The sequence below is a fragment of the Haematobia irritans genome, chromosome 4 (assembly GCF_050003625.1).
Source record: "Haematobia irritans isolate KBUSLIRL chromosome 4, ASM5000362v1, whole genome shotgun sequence".
Lineage (NCBI taxonomy): Eukaryota > Metazoa > Arthropoda > Insecta > Diptera > Muscidae > Haematobia > Haematobia irritans.
Genome location: NC_134400.1, coordinates 84,145,642 through 84,164,705, shown reverse-complemented (window position 1 = coordinate 84,164,705; position 19,064 = coordinate 84,145,642). Strand labels below are relative to the sequence as shown.

Genomic DNA, 19,064 nt, shown 5'->3' with positions numbered 1-19,064 from the left:
GTAATGTGCCTGCTAAACCTAAACGATTTTCTGAAATAATCTCTCATCAGCCATTTTGTTATTTCATTAGAACTAGTTGATTTGTAGTTCATATTTCTTTTTTTTTACAAATTCAACTTCATTTATTTTTTGCAAACACAAGATGCAAAGTAAATGAAGTATAAACAATAAATCAATAAAAGAGCTTAACAAAGGAGTAGTGAAAAAACGAAACAGATCTGTTTTGTTTTAAATATCTTTTGTTTTTGTATATAATTATGTAATAATATTCTTCTACGTTCTATGAAACGCACTTTTATCCTATACTACATTCATTAATCACTCACTGGTTCAATGAAAGTGCTTTTCTATTATTTAAAGAGATACTAAGGATAAGGGACATGGGATACAAGCAGCTCAACCTTCGAGCATAGGACGAGGACATTTGTTACACTGTTCGATTACCATACGGGCTATTCGTTTAATATCCTCATAGGGGCTCGGATGTTCAATTAGTTCTTTGAGAATCTGTATGCCATTCTCTTGTTCAACAAGTTGGCAATATTTATCGGGATAAACCTGCAAATTAAATAAAAATTTAATTTTTTCCTCAAACATACAAGAAAATTGAAACTTACTTGTGTTAGATTTGCCAGGGCCCAAACAGCCCAATGTTGGCACTGTGGGGTTTCATAGCAACGAACAAGACCAAGTATGGGCTCAAAACTGCGGTAATTTATGTTGCGATCACTTTTAATGTCCCACCGAGCTATTGCGTTGACCATACTAACTAACACGGTATCGCGTGAAGGTTCCTTAATTGTCCAAGCTTCTGGACCATCTGAAGCTATATGTGCCAGCACACCAGCTGCGTTATAACTTACCTAAAAAATAGGAATGCATAGATTAATATTCCGAAACGTATAATGAGAATTTTACTATCGTCTCCAGTGATCCAATCACTGGAACTAGAACTTTGTTTGTAAACAAATTTTTATATCATTCGAGTGCCTATATCGAAAACCGGGAGAATATGGGTTATTTTATATATGGAATTAATTTTTGTTGAAAAAAGTAATACACAGTATGCAAAATTGTGAAGGAAAAATACAACTTGAGAGCTGACATACGTATCATCTTTTCCGGACGGAAGGCCATCGCCCACATGCCTTTCTAAAATCCTTATAAATGACCTTACGAATCTATGCTGGCAAGGAACCAAAATCGAAGAAACGCTGTGTGATAAAATATCAGTCACCATCTTCACATTAAAGGGACTACCTAACTTATGGAGTGGCGTGACTTAATTATTTTCCATTTTTTTACCTTTGTATATTCTTTATAGAAATCTAACAAACTTGGAGTAATTTAAAATGAAGACATACCTAATCAAATCATACTGAGAAGCGAAGTATTCGCCATGCAAGACAAGCGTACTTACGCTTAACATACCACCCGGATTTATGAATTGGCAATATCAAGTACTTACCTCTATACCATCGCTTTCCGATGATAATAACTCGGCAAAAACTTCGATAAACTTTTGCGTCATCAGTTTCGGTCTTAACCATTTAACCTCTGCTACATTACCCAACAAACCCATCATATTCCGCAGTAGCTCATCGCGTTCTCTAAATGTCTGCATGTTATAGAGAAAGACGAAAACAAACGATAATCAAACTCCAACACAAATTCATAGGAACACAGAGGTTTCATTTCTTTCCAGAATGTAAAATCGATCTAAATTACTTACATTTAAACATCGCAGAAAATATTCCATACCACGGCCATCCAAAAATCTCTTACAATTAATAGCAGTCTCATCAGTTACATTCCACATTGTTGACCACGCAACCTCCATGACATCATCAAATACCGAGCGGGTTAAACGATCTTTAATTAAACTTAACATAGTCTAAAAAAAGGCGAGAAAAACTTAAATATATTGAATGATGGTAAACAAAAAAAAAATTACATTAACAACTCCAAGTTCACCCAAAAACAATTTTTGTCGAACATCAACTTGGCATGCTAATGTATTCAACAAATATATAGCTATCCTTTGTACAAATCCCTCTTGTTCCGTCTTTGAAACTCCATGTAGCAATATCTTAATAAGACGTTCATATTCAAATAGCTAAAAATTTTTAAGATTAGAAAAAAAAAAAACAAAAACCAATAAAATTGTATGGCATAAAATGTAATTGATAACCTACCACATCACTTGGCATTTGAAATTGTGTAAGAGTAAGGTATCCATTTCGTAGCATAGTGTCATCGTTAAGATGCACCTCCATGCCATTGAGCAATGTTCGAATTATGTGATTCCTTAGAGGTGTGCCAAATTTCGATCGATCACGTCCCTTAACAATATAGAATAATGTCGCACTGTAATTAAATACATAAGGAGTAAATCGTTATATGGCAAATCTTTTTGTTTTTTTTTACTTTCAAGTAATTTACCTTCCAGATATTTGCATATGCTTAAATTTTAAATGTCTATCCATAGCTGTTAGAACAACATCCAAGGCTGTGTGTATGTCTTTACAATTTTCAAAGCGAAATAGATGGTACAAATCGTTGAGCACCTGACAAGGAAATTATAGAAAATATAACAATGGAAACTATGGGGACTCTTATGAACACCTTCAACATACCCTTGTTAGAAGTAAAGGTCTATCATAGTAATACCGCGCAGCTGTTAAAATTTGATGTTCATTTGCATCTCCAGCAATCTGAAAATTTGTTTTCAATTAGCTTCGAAGTATGTGACCAATATATAGTGCAAGAAGGAATTAAGCTCTCGTGTTGTAATAAAATTTTGCTAACTTTACGAGTTTTTGATCATAGAAATGCCAATATAAACAAGTGCGTGATGTGATTGAGATTTATTAAAAAAAAATATTTATACATAATATGCAAAGATGATTTGGTTTAATATATACCGATGAGTGAAGATAGTCTTTTAAAAGAAATTTTATATTTAATTTATTACAATTTTAGTACGTGCTTATTGCACATGAGGAAACAGCATTATTATTATTTTCAATAACTTAATTATACCAATTCCTTAATCTTCAAGTCCAATAAGCTTGCATTAAAAATGTAATAATATGAAAAAATTTAGATATCGCTATTTCAATTCATGGATATATACTATAACTAGTTATTATAATCAACCACATTGTGTTGTATAATATTGTTTTTTATTTTCTTTTTTGCAATTACTATAATCTTGAAATGAAACTTTTTGATTTACTTCTTGCATTGTGTGGTAATCTATTAATCTTACCTCAATGGCTGGTATGTCATGACGTTTACATGCCCAATGAGCTGTATGATATAAACCTAAAAATTGTAATGGTCTTTGAGTTCGAGATGCTAAACCAGGAATATCTGTGTTCATTTTATAACACGATTCTTTTGTCGCCACACCATTCCCCGCCAAATTAGTTCCCGAGATATCCAGATGTGTTAATTCTCGTAGATTGTCCATAAGCATTTCCAATGTTTGGTCGGGCAAATCATACGTACCATGCCCATTACTAGAACTGGTAATCGAAATATCCAGCGTACGAAGTCGTCTCAGGCAACAAATTGCATGCAGTTGATTTGCAATCGGCCAAACATTGAAAAGGATTAATGTGTGTAGTTTGGGTAATGTGGACAATGTTTGCAGACTGAAATTGGCCAAAATACATGAAGTCAAGTCCAAATGTGTTAAATCTCTTAGATGAGCGAATTGTAGACGATGATGCAGTACGACGCCATTCAATACAAGCCGTCGCAAATGTGGGCAATTAAATTGAAAATCCACTGGTTCTTTGTCATTGGGTTCAGCATTTTGTAACATATGCGACCCAATGCCCAATTCTAAGGAACGCAGGCTTTCTCCATGGAGAGCCAATAATTCATGAGATTGAACTGTAACCTAAAGAAATACGGATGCCATAAATACATTACTTTGTAAATTTAGGACATAACCTACCTTATCACAGTACCACATGGAGAGCGAATATAGTTTGTGGCGCATGAGTATTTCAAGTCCTGTGAAAGAAGAAAAAATATAAATATATTCATGAGATACCGGCCGAAGTGTTTCAAAGAGAATGCGAAAATTGGACTATGAGAAAGGACCATTTGAGACACAGCCGCGGTCAACATTTGTGGTACATGAAATAATTATCAAACATTAAATTATATGGACTATACTATCGATTCAAATAAAAAAAATCATGCATTTTTCTGAAATTTATATGTTGTATGGAGTATCTGTTTAAATTGGAGCTTGATTGATACAGATACAACCTGATATATAAAATCGGATGAAAATGTTTACTCATACAAGTAAAATTGACAGATTGGCATATCTCACGGTTATTTTAAAAATTAACACTAACATAGATTAATAATTTAAGACGAATAAGGAGACGAAATATATTCTTGGATATTCATTTTGGACACCGACTAATCAACTAAAACGTGAGATTTAGGCTGACCCATATATTGCTTATAACAAGGGTGCTTGGAGCTTGCAAATGCTAATAAACGGAAACGTGACATTTGCTTTATAGCATTTTGAGATTAAAATATTGCAAAAGCACTCGTGATAATTATGAAATATTTACTTTGCGTCTCTTAGGTTGTTCATTTCACAAATTTTTCAAAGCCAAGCAAAGGCTATAAAACGTAAAATTATATTCTTTCAAATAAAAAAGTTATTTTAACTGTGAAAAATGTACTATGTATTTCTCCTCACAATATGAATTTAATACTGTCCTTTATTTATTTCTTTTTCATTTGCATCTTTTTTCAGGATCTTCTTCCGCATTTCTTGAAACGTTATTCCTGTCTGCCTGCTATGCAATTTGTTGCCACATTAAGCCGTTATTAAGTTCACATTATGTAGCCAACATTTTCATTATTTTGCAGACACACTTATTAATTGTCGATGTAAAAACATGTAAATTCTTTGATACAAAAAATGTATTGTTTTATTCAGTTTTTACTGGTCTCTTTTTAATTTAACTTTTTTAAATTAATACCAACCTTTACCAAAGAACTTTCTCAATTAATCCCGTAAACTGTAACCAGCAACCAGTGTTGCCAGAATTGGGGATTTTTTCCCCAAATCGAGGATATTTTTTCGTGGATGGGGACACAATTTTTGAGTTGGGGACTTGATAGGGAATTTCCACAAATTTGAGGATTTTTGTGGGGAATTTTCGAAATCTTCTCAAGATAATAAATCAGGTTTTGTGTAATGGTTTATATGAAATTCTATACTTCTACATGCTTAAAAAGGGGCTTGAAGATGTACAGAGAATCTTCAAAATATAAAAAAGTTTTCTATTCCAAGAGCTACTAAGACATTTTTTACTATTGTGAAATTATTTCGTAAGAACTCGGTCTCGAGAATTTAGAAGATGATTTGCTTAAAATAAAAATACGATGACTCTTTATACCAATAATTAATTCTGATGAGGGATTCTATTAGACAATATTTTGAGCACCCGTCTCCCGGTTTTGGGGTTAACTTACAAACTGATATAACAAAAATTGAATTTTTTCCAATTTTTAAATTATGACGGATTTTTTACAGCAGAGCCTATTGCCTTACTTTTTCCAAAAAACTTGTCAAAAACTGTATTGGGGATTTTTGTGGGAAATTTTAAATTTTTGGGGAGGAAAGCATCCTATTTTGGGGACAAGAGCCCGAAAAATACTGGCAACACTGCCAGCAACATTCTTTACTGGGTTTTCATACCAGAAATTTATCTTTACACATTTTATTGCATTACTTTACAAATTTTATTTCAAAAAGAAGACTGTTCGTTAGTATAGATTAGTAATTAATGTAAGTGAAAATAAATCAGTATGTGAATATTCGTTTCAGCGCCACCTATACGAGTACAAAAATTGTTTTATCCCTCACATTAGTAATTAAACTATCTGGAACACATGAAAGCAAACTCTAAACTCACATTACAGTAGTTTTCGCTTATAGACCATCGATTATATAGAAGATTTTCACATATTGTCCAAAAATCATATAGTTTGCAAAATATTTTTTTTCATGTACATTTGATGAGATGTGACTTTCCTTATGTATTTTGATTTAATTTTTGTATGGAACAGTTTTTGAGATATTCCGTTATTTTTAGTTTTTCGCTCTTTTTTCACTAAACAAATTATATGTCGAGTTAGAAATGTCCGATTATGTCGTTGTTGTTGTACTTGAATGGAAGGTATTGAGATGACGAATAATCGTGTATAATTGGATCCGTGATAAGTTAAGTCATTAAACCAATATCGATGGATAAAGGGGAAATTTGCAAAAAAAAAAATATGTTTTACAGTATTTTTTGAACCACTTAACTTATCACAGATCCAATTATAATCGGACATTTCTAACTCGAAATATAATTTGGACGGACGTGGCTAGATCGACTCAGAATTTCACCACGACTCGGAACATATATACTTTAGAGCAATATTACGATGTGTTACAAACGGATTGACAAAGTTAATATACTCCCTATCCTATGGTGGAGGTTATAATAAATAGTTTTTTTTATTATTTTTCCTTTTATAGTCATATTCCTTTAAATGTGCGAAAACAGTTATATACCAAAGTGGCATATAAATGAATGTGCTTAACTGTCGAATTTCACATATTGTCTGAAAAAGTTGTGCAACTATAGGTGTGGACTATAAGCGAACACTACTGTATACGATTATAACTTGCTCTTTTCAATGAATGCAGACCTGGTCTTACGTTTGTTTTGGTACAATGATAAGGAACCTTGTTCTTATAGTCGATGTTAAAGGAGTTCCAAGCAAATGTAAATGAGACAATTAAACATTTAACCTATATTGAAAAAATATCAACTATACGAGTGATTGATAATATCGAAGTTTTAAATTAAAAAAATAATCGAGTGAATAAAACGACTAATAGACAAAATCTTGATTGATACTATTACCGTTCTCTATTAACCCTTCTGCTATGTTTGGGTCAATATGACCCAATTTGAAAAGAAATCTCTTAATAATTCTGCTTAGGACTAATGGAATGAGCTGGTGCCTTTTCTATTCGTAACGTTATTTAAAAGCAACGTTTTTGCATAGAAACAATACAAAATTTTTTTTTCGTTTCAGCGGTGACCCGATATTTATGTTTTTTGTAACACTTATTATGTTTTGGGTCAATTTGACCCACCAAGAGTTTGTGTGCGAATTTAATGAGGTAAAATAGCAAAATGAACATTATGCATGATGCATATGGGCCCTATGTGATTCGACGAGCAAATATGCGTGGAACATGGAAGTTTATTTGGGTCGGCAAAGAAATGCGCAGCCAGAAAAATATCAAGTTATTCATGGAACAAAGTATAACGTTTAGCGTGTATAATGTTCTCGTATATACTTATACACATATAAACCAGGTGTTGTCTTATCTCTGTCAGAGTCACTTCCCAGAGGACATTCCATTACGTGTGATAATTTCTTTACAACGCATAACCTGGCCTTGCAATTACTTCGTCGAAATATAACTTTAGTAGGTACAGTCAGAAAAAATAATACTTTTTTGCCAGCTAAAATCATTGACATGAAAAAGGAGGATGTATTTCATAGCGAATTTTTATTCACAAATGCGTTAACTATTGTGTCCTATGTACTCAAGAAGTATAAGTTCGTAATTGCGCTGAGCTCTCATCATCATTCTGCTGCAGTAAGTGATGAAGATAAGAAAAAGCCCGAAATAATACTTCATTACAATAAAACTAAGGCTGGAGTAGATGCACTCGACCAACTTGTAGCTTAGTATTCGTGCAAACGTCAAACTAAACGTTGGCCGGTTGCACTATTTTCAAATATCGTAGATGTTTCAGCATACAACGCTTACGTCATATGGACAGAAATAAATCCTTCCTGGAATTCCAAAAAACTTTTTTAGCGCAGGCTTTTTCTGGAAGATCTTGCAAACCAGATGATCAAGCCCCAAATTTTGCGAAGGGAGAAACTATCTTACGGCGCATCGGCTATAAACGTTGTCAAAAGTATCCAACAGCCATATCAGTCTTCAGAAGCAACCTCATCTCAGTGTAATATTGAAAGCCCTGGAACTTCACGAAAGAGGCAGCGTTGTTTCTTTTGCCAACAAACAAAAAACGCAAACAAATATTCAATTGTGTGCAACACCTGCAATCACTTTGTTTGCAAAGAACACAGCAATATAGTTTGCAAAAATTGTCAATAAAAGACTGCTATATATTATAATTTCTGATACTTATGTACACCCAGAGAAGGAATATGATCACCTCAAACATGTTTTAAGAGCAAAATGTTAATTTTGGGGGGTGACCATGTAACATAGTTTTCGCAACCATGTTATTTTCTCGGAAATCATGTATTTGATTTCGGCAAGCAGGTTATATTTGACGAGAAAATAAAATTTTTTTGACAAACATGTTACATGGTCACCATACAAAAATAACATTTTGCTCTTTAAACATGTTTAAGGTGATCATATTCCTTCTCTGCGTGTAATGAATTTTTGTAGTTATGTACATATTTTGATTTAAAAACACAACGTCAACAATAAAAGTAATGTGAACTAAATAAACATCCATTTTTTTTAAATTACGTTGAGATTGTATGGGTGGGTCAAATTGACCCAAAACATAATATGTGTTGTATATTTCGAAACATAGCAGAAGGGTTAAAAAACGGGTTAATTTAATAGTACAAAGAACTTGCACATTTTTGTGCTTAAAAGACGATAATAGGCCAGAAGTGCACGTTATCATCGTATTCAAATGTTAGTCAATAGAAGTAAATACAACGAACGATTGTAATTGCTTCTATTGAAAAATTAATGTATTTTTTCGGAACTTACAATAATTTTTTGAATTGGTTATATTGGAATTTTTTTTATTTATATTTATTGCAAAAATAACCAAGCTTTCAGGCCGATATAAAAAAATGGTTACAAAAAAACTACAAAAGTAACTTTAAATATATAAAAATTTTACCAAAAATAACTAAATAAACATTTGGAAAAAAAACTAGCAGTAATAAATTATAAAAGGGGAAAAAATGAAAAACTTTTTTAGTGATTTAGAAAACAAAGCGAGAAAAACAATAAATAATAAATAATTGATAAAAAAAACTGACATAAAAAAACTTATTACGACTAAAATATCAATACTACAAGATGAAAATTTGTGTAATTTTGGTCACAAAACTCAATATTTTTTAATCAATTGAGGCCATCAATTACTTACAATAATATTAGCAATCTATTTATTCACTTTTCCTTCTTAGCACTTTCCTGCGAAATTTCCAATTATTGTTCTACTTGAATTTTTCTTTGCATTTTAGTCAAAATTTAATGAACCAATGAATAATATGTACATAAACTAATTATTTCCGAACAAAATTTTCAATTGTATTTTTATTGGAAATATTTTCTAATTTAAATAAAATGTTAATTGAAAAAAAATATTTTAATTAATTACGTTTAAAACCGTAAATATTTTCATTGTCCTAACTGACTTTATTTTATAGTAATTGCATCAGTTGATTTTTTTAATTAATTACGTTTTTAACTTCAATTAACTTTTCATTTACAAATATTTTGGTTATATTTTTTGTGTACATGCGGCCAAGGGTTCTCCCAAAAATGCCGGTGTCATTTCTGAAGGTTCAAAGCTAACTTTTAACTTTTTTTTGACACACTTACCATAATTGGTTAAATTGCTATTACGTAGATGTACAACTTTCAGGGAAGTCCGATTTGTGTCTCGAAACAAGCTTATGAATTTATCGCCAAATTTTTGATAAAATTGTTTTTGGTACGTATCAATAAGACGGTCGCAGATGTCATTTGGAAGAACAATCCCAGAACGTAAAATATATTGTTTCTCGCCATCCTCATCGGCATCCTCGTCAGGACTACTGATGACGTAGAGATTTTTACATATGTATTGATAGGCAATATCCTTAAGAGTCAAAGGATCTTCATCCAATATTCCATTTGACTTTAAGCGCACTTTTCCACTCATCTCTATTGATGATAGAATTTTTAGAGATCTTAGTCCGAACGCCTAGAATAAAATAAATAAAAGTGTGTTTTGGTTAAATCATATAAGACCATTTGAATGGCTATGTAATACAAGGTGTTTGTATTACTTTGTGGATAAATAAAAAAAAACGAGATTTTTAAATAAATTCGCAATATAAAATGTTGCAACTACAAATGTTGCATGGAGGTTTAAATTAACCTTAGTATAATATCTTTGTAACGAGATGTCGTTTAAAATAATAATCACCGCGGCAGTAGGACTCATTCGCATTGGAGGAGCTCCTACATATTCCTATTTGTGATGTGAAGTGCTCAACTTTGAGCTAACTCAATGGAGGTTTTATCGAATGTTCGAGGTCGGTCAAGTGATTACTAAGTCGCACAACAGAAAATGGTGCAACTACAAATGTTGCATACATTTTTAAAATAACTTTAATATAATGTTTTTGTAACGAAACATCGTTTAAAATCTTACAATACATGTATTATAGGCCTTATTAGGCTTCCTATGTATTGATGTTTGAAATAAAATAAAATAAGAATCACCGGGGCAATAAGACTCATTCGCATTGGAAGAGCTCCTACATATTTCTATTTGTGATGTGAAGTGCTCAACTTCGAGTTAACCTAATGGAGTTTATCGGCCAAGTGATTACTGAGTCGCATCTGAGGTGTCCAAATAGTTCGTTTATCCGAAAATTCAAAATTGCGTTTTATACACTAATTTTATTAAAAAAAAAAACAAATAAACGATTAATTCATTCTGTCATTAAGGTACTCCCTTTTTCATTCAAGCAATATTTTCGTTTATTTTTTTATGAAACATGGCATTGAAACTTCTTGTGTACTGATTGTAGTGTCGGACTAAAAATTTTCTTTAGAAGCAAATAAAATAGATTTGAGACATTCGACACAACGCTTCTATTGAAATCGGTTTTATTTGCTTAAAGAAAGCATTATACATCAAAGCGGAATTTCATTCTACTAATATTTCGTTCCGAAGGAAAAATATTGTTTCTTTATGTAAGTATTATGTTCAGTTTTCAAACTGAAAAACAGTTTATTTCACGGTTACTTTTTTAAACAATAATTAAAGAAATATTAAATGTTTCGCAATAAATGCCTTGAATCTTTTCCTCCCACAATTTGATAAGTGATAAAAATATAATAATCGTCTTCATATATATTTTTGCGCTTTTAATTTAGTGTTTTGGTGGAAAACCCGAACATACACACAAAAAAATATTTTTCTGATTCAATCACGAAATTAATTGATCCAATTAATTTTTTAATTGAAATGTCTTCAATCACCGAAATGATAGTATCAATTAAAAAATTAATTGACAGTCAATTAAAAAATTAATTGATCCAATTAAAAAATTAATTGATACTATTAATTTCTGTGATTGATTTTTATTTCAATTAAAAAATTTGTTGATTCAATTAAATTTTTAATTGAATATTTTTCAAAACTCAATTAAGATTTTAATTGGAAAAATTTTCGTGAAATTTTTTTCTGTGTAGTACTCACCTTTTGGGTGAAAGACAGAATGTTTTCGCGGTTAACCGAAAGCCCCTACTTTTTCCTGTTTCGGTTTGTGTAATTAAATATGGTTAACCGGTTGACACCCTTGTCTCACCGATTGGCCTGTTCTGGGTATCAAACCAGGTAATGGGTTTATTTTGCACACAGAGTACTTTTCGTGGTTGCCAAACGTTTCATTGCAATCTTATTTATAAACAATTTTGACGTACAGAGTATTTGAAAATGATTAATTTTACCAAAAATAAATGATTAATTTTACCAAAAATAAAAAAGTTGATTTGTACCTGTCAAATCGACATTCGAGATTTGACAGGTACAAATCAACTTTTTAGCGTATTGTCTACTATATAACTTTTGATTTTGGGCATATTTTATCGTAATGGCATAAAAATAAGACGTACAATATTGAATTCGCAGGCTCGAACTCAAATTATTTACATTCGGCAAAAATTTGGGTATTCAAGTCGCCAGAACACGTCAATTCGCAAAATTTATGCGAATACGTTTCCCAGAACATATCTGTCTACATAATATATTTATATTAAAAAGCCCAGGAAAAAATGGAAGTTGTTCCATAAAATTTCTTGTACATCCCGTGATCCTCTATTAAGTTTTTCTACTTCCGATAATTAAACGTAGCAACAAAATAGAAAATCAAAAAAAAAAAACAAAATAGAGTTAAAAAACTTTATTTTATATGAGCTCTATAAAAACTTATAAAAATATATATTTTTCCCAAACTGAATGAAGGACTACTCCATAAAAATCACTGGTACCAACATATGGCCACTTCTATTCAGTCACTCTAAACACAAAAGTGTGGACTGACCAAACCAACAAAGAATGGAAGTAGAAACCGAGATCTACTCAATATAGTCGATATATTGTCCATTTTGAGATATGGTCCTCTCGTTTTGGAGAGAAACCTCCAACTGGAAATATGTGGGCTGACCAAACCATCATGGTATGAAGTTTTTTTGGGTAACTCTTAGTAATTGCATTATTGAGCTCCCCTTACTGACAGCAGGCGTTGTCACTTCGTTGTCTAAAGAGGTGAATCAGGAGCTCGACATCCAAATATGTGACCAAAATATTCACACATTTAAGTACCCAAAGCTTCTTGTCGTGACGTTTGACAGCTAGTTCCTCTATGGTAAACACGAGGAAATGGTTGCTAAAAACATGGGAAGTATAAATAAAAACCTTACAACATTGGCTACAGGAGGGTAAACCACCAAAGCTGTGACACTTAGGTGGGCAGCCTCTGCATGAGCCTGGGTCCTCCGGTACGATTTCAACAGGGACTTACAATCACTTCGTCACCTGATCGACAATAACAGTGATGAGGGGATGAGGGCGACATTGGAGGCCGTGAACACGGCAGCTACCTCTTGCACCACCATGGCTAGGGAATAAGGACGACATTGGAGGCCGTGAACACGGCAGATATCTTTTGCACAACTTGGCTATGTGTAACATATGTACATTGACGAAGATTTTTTCGTGGCCCAAATCTTTCTACGAAGCTCTTCTCATTGATCGCGCACGCTTACGAGGTTAACTTGGCCGTGGTTTCATATGTGAATCAGTCGAATTTTACCCTTTTACAATCCCGCAACGAAATCGATTCCAAATGGAGACCATTTAACTTTTTAATGGATATGCGCTGTGTAACTATATGTCAAGTTTATGCAGTTATAGTTAGTTTTTATTAAATATAAAACAAAAATTAGAAATCAAATATAAAATAACTCAAATATATAAGTTCGAGGATTAAAAATTGTTAACATAAAAATATATATTATTTAAAATATTAAATTTTTAGATGCAAATAATTAAAGTTATTGGTTAATAACCTGCGTTAGTAGACATTTGAGAGTAGTAATCAATTCCTAAATTTTTATATTTATATATCAAAATTTTTTTAACGTAGTCTACATATAGTAATTAGATATATACTTAGTATTAAGGTGTAATTATATGTCAAGTTTTTGCAGTCCTTGATTGTAGTCCTAATTATTTGTATAATTTTTATAATTTTTTTTAAAGTAAATTTAATGTAATTCTTTATTTTGAGTATCCCTGTAACCGTATATGGCCATTTCGGCTTGGTTATAAAATGAGTTAAATAAATAAAAAAATATGCCCTTATAAAATATGATGATTCTAAAGATAGGCCTAAAGCTAATTAGCTTCTCTCAAACATAACATAGAGAAGAGGATTGATTTCTTAAAGGCATACTAATAGTATTAGCGTAGCTAGACAATTTTCCTAGGGGGGCTATAGCCCCCCTAGCTAAAACTTTATAGACTGAACTTATAGGTTCAACTAATGTTTTATTTCATAAAATTGAATAAAAAATAGACATCAAAATAACTCGACAATCAATTTATAATAAAGCAACTAAAAGTACCCTACGGGAAATTGGTGCAAATTGCCACTGACGGACCTATCACAGAACTGGTACCTGTGCTCCAGTCAGTTGCAATTTTCACATTTAGTGAAATAAAATTATCAGAATAACATTTTGTCCGACATATTTCAAAAGTTTTTTTTTTCATTTCGGGTTCGATTAGGAGCCCATATTGAAAGAGATTTCTAAGAGTTTGTCCGAGACTGGTTCCTGAGGACTTGTTTATGGGTTGTTCCTGCTAAATTGTCCCAGGACGTGTCCTTTGGGATGAGTCCAAGACGCATCCTAAAATGTAAGTTTACTCCGTCAATGACAAACCCATGTTAAAGTGGACGGTCCCTTCCATACGTTTTGATCAGAACTGGGACTGGTCCATACACACCAGGGACTAGTCCCGTACCAGTTCTGTGGTTGATCCATTTCCCGTAGGGTACTTCCACACTTTTCCCAGCAAAAAATTGGGAGTTGTTCTAAAGGCACAACTTTAAAAGCACTTCCAAAAATGTCCTCACAAAGAAGTTAACTATTTTAACTACACAGGAAGTTTTTTTACTTCTTTTTTATTATTTAATGCGTAATTTTTTGTTTTCTTTTTTCAAATAGTTTAAAAAAAGAGTAAGAATAAATAAAATGGTACAAATTATTCAAATTTTGTCACAAAAATGCTAAATCCATTATAGAAAAATCGATAATATTTGAAAATATTCGAGAGAAAACGTTTCAAACAAGCGTTAGAATGCATTAAAAATCATAAAAAAGTATAAAAATTATTTATTTGGGAAAATATTACAAAATTTTTAATTCACATTCAAAACATTGAATTCGGATCACACCTTAGGAAGTGATGCAAATTCATTGCGACGGTTGTTGAAACGGTGGACATTCGTTCTATGACAAGTTCATATTACATTCATCGCTTCTCCGCCAATTTTGTACCATTTCCAGACCCAAAAAGAACATTTTCACTTCTTTTTTGGCGACGCTTTTTTGCAGCATTATTAAGATATCAATTACTATTTTTTATTCAACTAAATCATAATTTCAACCACAGCTTTATTTCATAAATATCAGACTTCTACCACAACCCAAGTAATTCGATTGCGCATAAGTCTTTAGTGGAACTTTGTGCGTTGTACGAGTATATACTTGTTTAATTTTTATAAAAATGTAAACTCGTAAATAGGTTTTCAAATTCTGGGGGGGTCTAAGCCCCCTCCCCAGAGGCCTTCCTACGCTTATGACTAATACTCCATCATCATACAACATATATTACATGGCCTACAATAATAATGTACTTTGAGAGGCCCTTTTCGATCTGAACAAACCTTGCTAAATGAATCGCAAGGTGTGTTTAATAGAAAATGAACGATAACTTTTTCAAAATAAGTTGTTAGAATATTTAAAATTGACGAGTCCGAATAGATTTTCTCTCAAAATTCGAATATATGTTTGTTAAAATCATGTAGAGTTACTATTTCACAACCTAAAGCTGAGACAACTGACTTAATCACCCTTTAAAAGCAGCATGTGTTGAATGTTTGCATGAACATGCTTAATTTGAAAACAATTCTTATCAAACACTTTAAATAAACATTTGGCTCGGCCGACACAACAAACTATTGATTTTTTTTTTAAATTAATATAATTCAAACGACAACTTTGCTTAGGTTTTTTATTATTTTATAATCTTATTGTTACTTCGAAGGCTGACAAGCTTAGACGACATTAGACATCGAGACAACTATACTACAATAAATGGCTACATCTAGGCAGGCAAGGTTAACAACAAAGGAAAAGTTATGGAAAGTAAGCATTGACCCTATATGGTGAAATTGAAAACCCATAAATTGATTTTAAAAAACGGCATTTTCTATTGGTCATAATCCTTCTTCCCTTGTCATGAAAACTTTGCAAAATAAGCTACCTTGCAACATTTTGCACTACATATTTGCGAATATAAGCTTGTTTTCCTTTTTGCTCACCTATACACAACTTCGATCTACTGGCACTTGTCCTTGCGGTGGCCGAGTGGGGGCGTACGGACGTAAGTGCGATGTTTTTTCCACAATATATTCTTTCCGTTACGGGACTTACAAGTTGATCGTTGCAACACTAAAAATTGAAATTAAGAACAACACTTTCTTCCTTCTGATATTTTTCTTCAATCGTTTCTTCTGGAAATGTAAATAGCTATGGTATTTTTAAGTTTTTTTTTTCTTGCTCTCACTATTTAGTTTTGGTACTCATTTTAAACATTTTCGTTTGTTTGAATATTCTTGCAACGAAACTTGAAAGGATCTTTTCATTTTATTTCGTTTTTTAGAACCGATATTTTGCAAACAAAATTTTATCTTTCTTTTTTTTGTCGAGAGAAATTTCGTTGTTCAACATATTTATTAGTTTGACGTTTAGATGTCACCCACATCTGGAAAAGTACATAGTAACAATTTTATATGGAAACACTGGTATTTTGCAATTACTCGAACGCATCTTTGCAATGGTCGTTTCACACAGAAGATTCGCAGTTCAATAATTTTTAATGCTGTTATGCGCATTAATGCGCTTTACAGACTATCAGTTATTCCGGACGACAGTGCTCGTGTCGAACATATCCCATATATTGTGCACATTATAAGTTAAGTCCGAAGGCATAATCGATACCGCTGCATGTTTATGGGATCGATAACACATTTACCGATTATTTAGTAATCGCCGACAAGTCGTATCGATCCGACACACTGTAAGATTCTTTACAAACACCGACATTCCGTCCGGAATAACTGATAGTCTCTAAAGGCCGGTACTATGTTCATTCTTGCGAAAAATTTTTATGGAAACCATTATTTCGCACATAGAAAGCGGCGTTTTTTTAGGTAGCTTGGAGCGCTATTTTACAGGGAGCGATATTGGATTAAGTTGGTGGTTGTTGCTTGTTTTTACAAAATAACATTTTATTTTTCCTTGGGCAATTGATCTGCTATTCCTTTGATCCTTTGTATAGTTTCGGAACAAAAATATGGTCCGTGTTTGATTTATAAACCCGCACAAATAGTTTTTAATAAATAAATTATTTCTTAATTCACATTGCAAATGGCGCGGTGCTATAAACGTCAGTTTTTCAACACGAAAAAACAAAGTATCACAAATGGAAAAAATTTCGCACATTTTTCGCATTTTTTAGTTTTGTATGGAGTTTCAACGCGAAAACCGAACAGAGTACCGGCCTTAAAGCGCATAAAGAATCTTACAGTGTGTCCAATCGATACGACATGACTAATGCACTTTACAGACTATCAGTTGTTCCGGACGACAGTGCTCGTGTCGAACATATCCCATATATTGTGCACATTATAAGTTACGTCCGAAGGCATGGGAGCTACCATGGTGCAATGGTTAGCATGCCCGCCTTGCATACACAAGGTCGTGGGCTCGATTCCTACTTCGACCGAACACCAAAAAGTTTTTCAGCGGTGGATTATCCCACCTCACTAATGCTAGTGACATTTCTGAGGGTTTCAAACTGATAGTCTGTAAAGCGCATTGCAAAAACAGATATTCCGCCGGAAAATCTTATAGTCTGTAAAGGGCATATAACATCACATCCCAATAAACACAGGATGAGCGTTTTTCAAATGCAACAACTTTTCAGTTTGAGGGTAAATGTAATTTTTAACATAAATTCAACTTGACTATAAACAGCTTATCTTCAACACATCCCAATAAACTCAAACGTTTGAAAATGCTAAATTTCAACAATTTTTCAAACATTTTTTCAAAGGATTAGGTTAATATTCAGGTTGAGAAATTGTTGAGAAAATCGCGTTCTCAACAAAAAACAGACATTACCCTCAACAGTGAAATTCAACACATTAGCAATAGTATCTCAAGTGTTATCCTCAAATTGATACTCAATAATTTGTCAAACAATTTTCGATGCGTGTCAAATTCAAAATTAAGATCGTTGCAAATACTTTTCAACCTAAATTTGTGTGAATGATATCCCCACTTCAAATTGAAAGTCAAAGCCAAAATTCTATGAATTTTGTATAATTTATTCATATTCATCAAAATAAAATATATAATAATACACTACACTACATAATACACTACAATACCAATTGATAAATAATAATCTTATTAAAAAATAATAATACAAATAAGAACAAAAAAAAAAACAACAAAACTTTAAATATCTTAAACATTATTACCCTGCCAACATTTTTTGAATTTGGGGACTCTTTTGAGAATCCCCACTACGTCGAAAACAATCATATACATCAAAAACTCGTCGTAATAATACACTACACTACATAATACACTACAATACCAATTGATAAATAATAATCTTATTAAACATATCAACAAATAAGAACAAAAAAAACTAACAACAAAACTTTAAATATCTTAAACATTATTAGTAAACACTTTTGCATTGATAATTCGTTTTCCATCCTTTTTGTGTCATAAAACAGCATTAAAATTTATTAACATGCGGGCAATTTGAAATTTGGAACGTACTGGACCTCGTGTTAGAATTGATTTCCAGCAGAAGGAATTCACAAAATATCCATTGATGCCCATTTTCATCCAGAAGTTGTTGATTTCAACAATTTGTTGTTTTTAACAATTTTAATTAGTTGCACTTGTAATGTTTCTGGAAACTTTTTCTTGTCGATAAGCCACTCATTTTTCATTGGTCAGCTTCTTAATGTTTGCAAGAATGTAGCATCCAAAGATTTTAGTTTTCTGCAAAGAGATTTAAATTTAGTGAATTCTCTAAAGTGTTGATTTAATTTTTCATATTGACGTACCAATTATTATAAACTATTTGAAGCAGTTCCAGTTAATTGTCCACAATTTTTTCATCGGTCAGCTTTTTAATGTTTTCAAGAACGTACAATCCATAATTTTAGTTTTCTGCAAAGAGATATACATTTAGTGACTTCCTTAAAGTTTTATTTCATTTTTTATTTTCACTTACCTATTTTAATAAACTATTTGGTATTTGTCTAAAATTTTCCATTTTTTTATTTCT

The 19,064-nt window shown here is 32.1% G+C and overlaps 1 protein-coding gene across 1 annotated transcript; it reads right to left on the bottom strand.

The window, feature by feature from the left end:
* Positions 1–221: 221 nt before the first annotated feature.
* LOC142236455 (protein zer-1 homolog) lies at positions 222–16,432 on the bottom strand. The gene is made up of 12 exons (XM_075307681.1): positions 16,012–16,432; positions 9,728–10,091; positions 3,968–4,026; positions 3,272–3,910; positions 2,637–2,714; positions 2,443–2,567; positions 2,196–2,367; positions 1,955–2,116; positions 1,733–1,894; positions 1,469–1,618; positions 618–863; positions 222–558 (listed from the first exon to the last, which is right to left on the bottom strand). The coding sequence occupies exons 2-12, from the start codon at positions 10,047–10,049 to the stop codon at positions 397–399; spliced, it is 2,277 nt and encodes a 758-aa protein (XP_075163796.1). The 5' UTR covers positions 10,050–10,091; positions 16,012–16,432; the 3' UTR covers positions 222–396.
* Between the last annotated feature and the right edge of the window lie 2,632 nt (positions 16,433–19,064).

Coding starts and splice junctions, on each gene's coding strand:
- LOC142236455 (XM_075307681.1), bottom strand. CDS start 10,049: ATGAGTGGAAAAGTGCGCTTAAAGTCAAATGGAATATTGGATGAAGAT. Junction 1,619..1,732: donor ATTTTCTGCGATGTTTAAAT/GTAAGTAATTTA, acceptor TATAACATGCAG/ACATTTAGAGAACGCGATGA. Junction 864..1,468: donor CGGAAAGCGATGGTATAGAG/GTAAGTACTTGA, acceptor CCTATTTTTTAG/GTAAGTTATAACGCAGCTGG.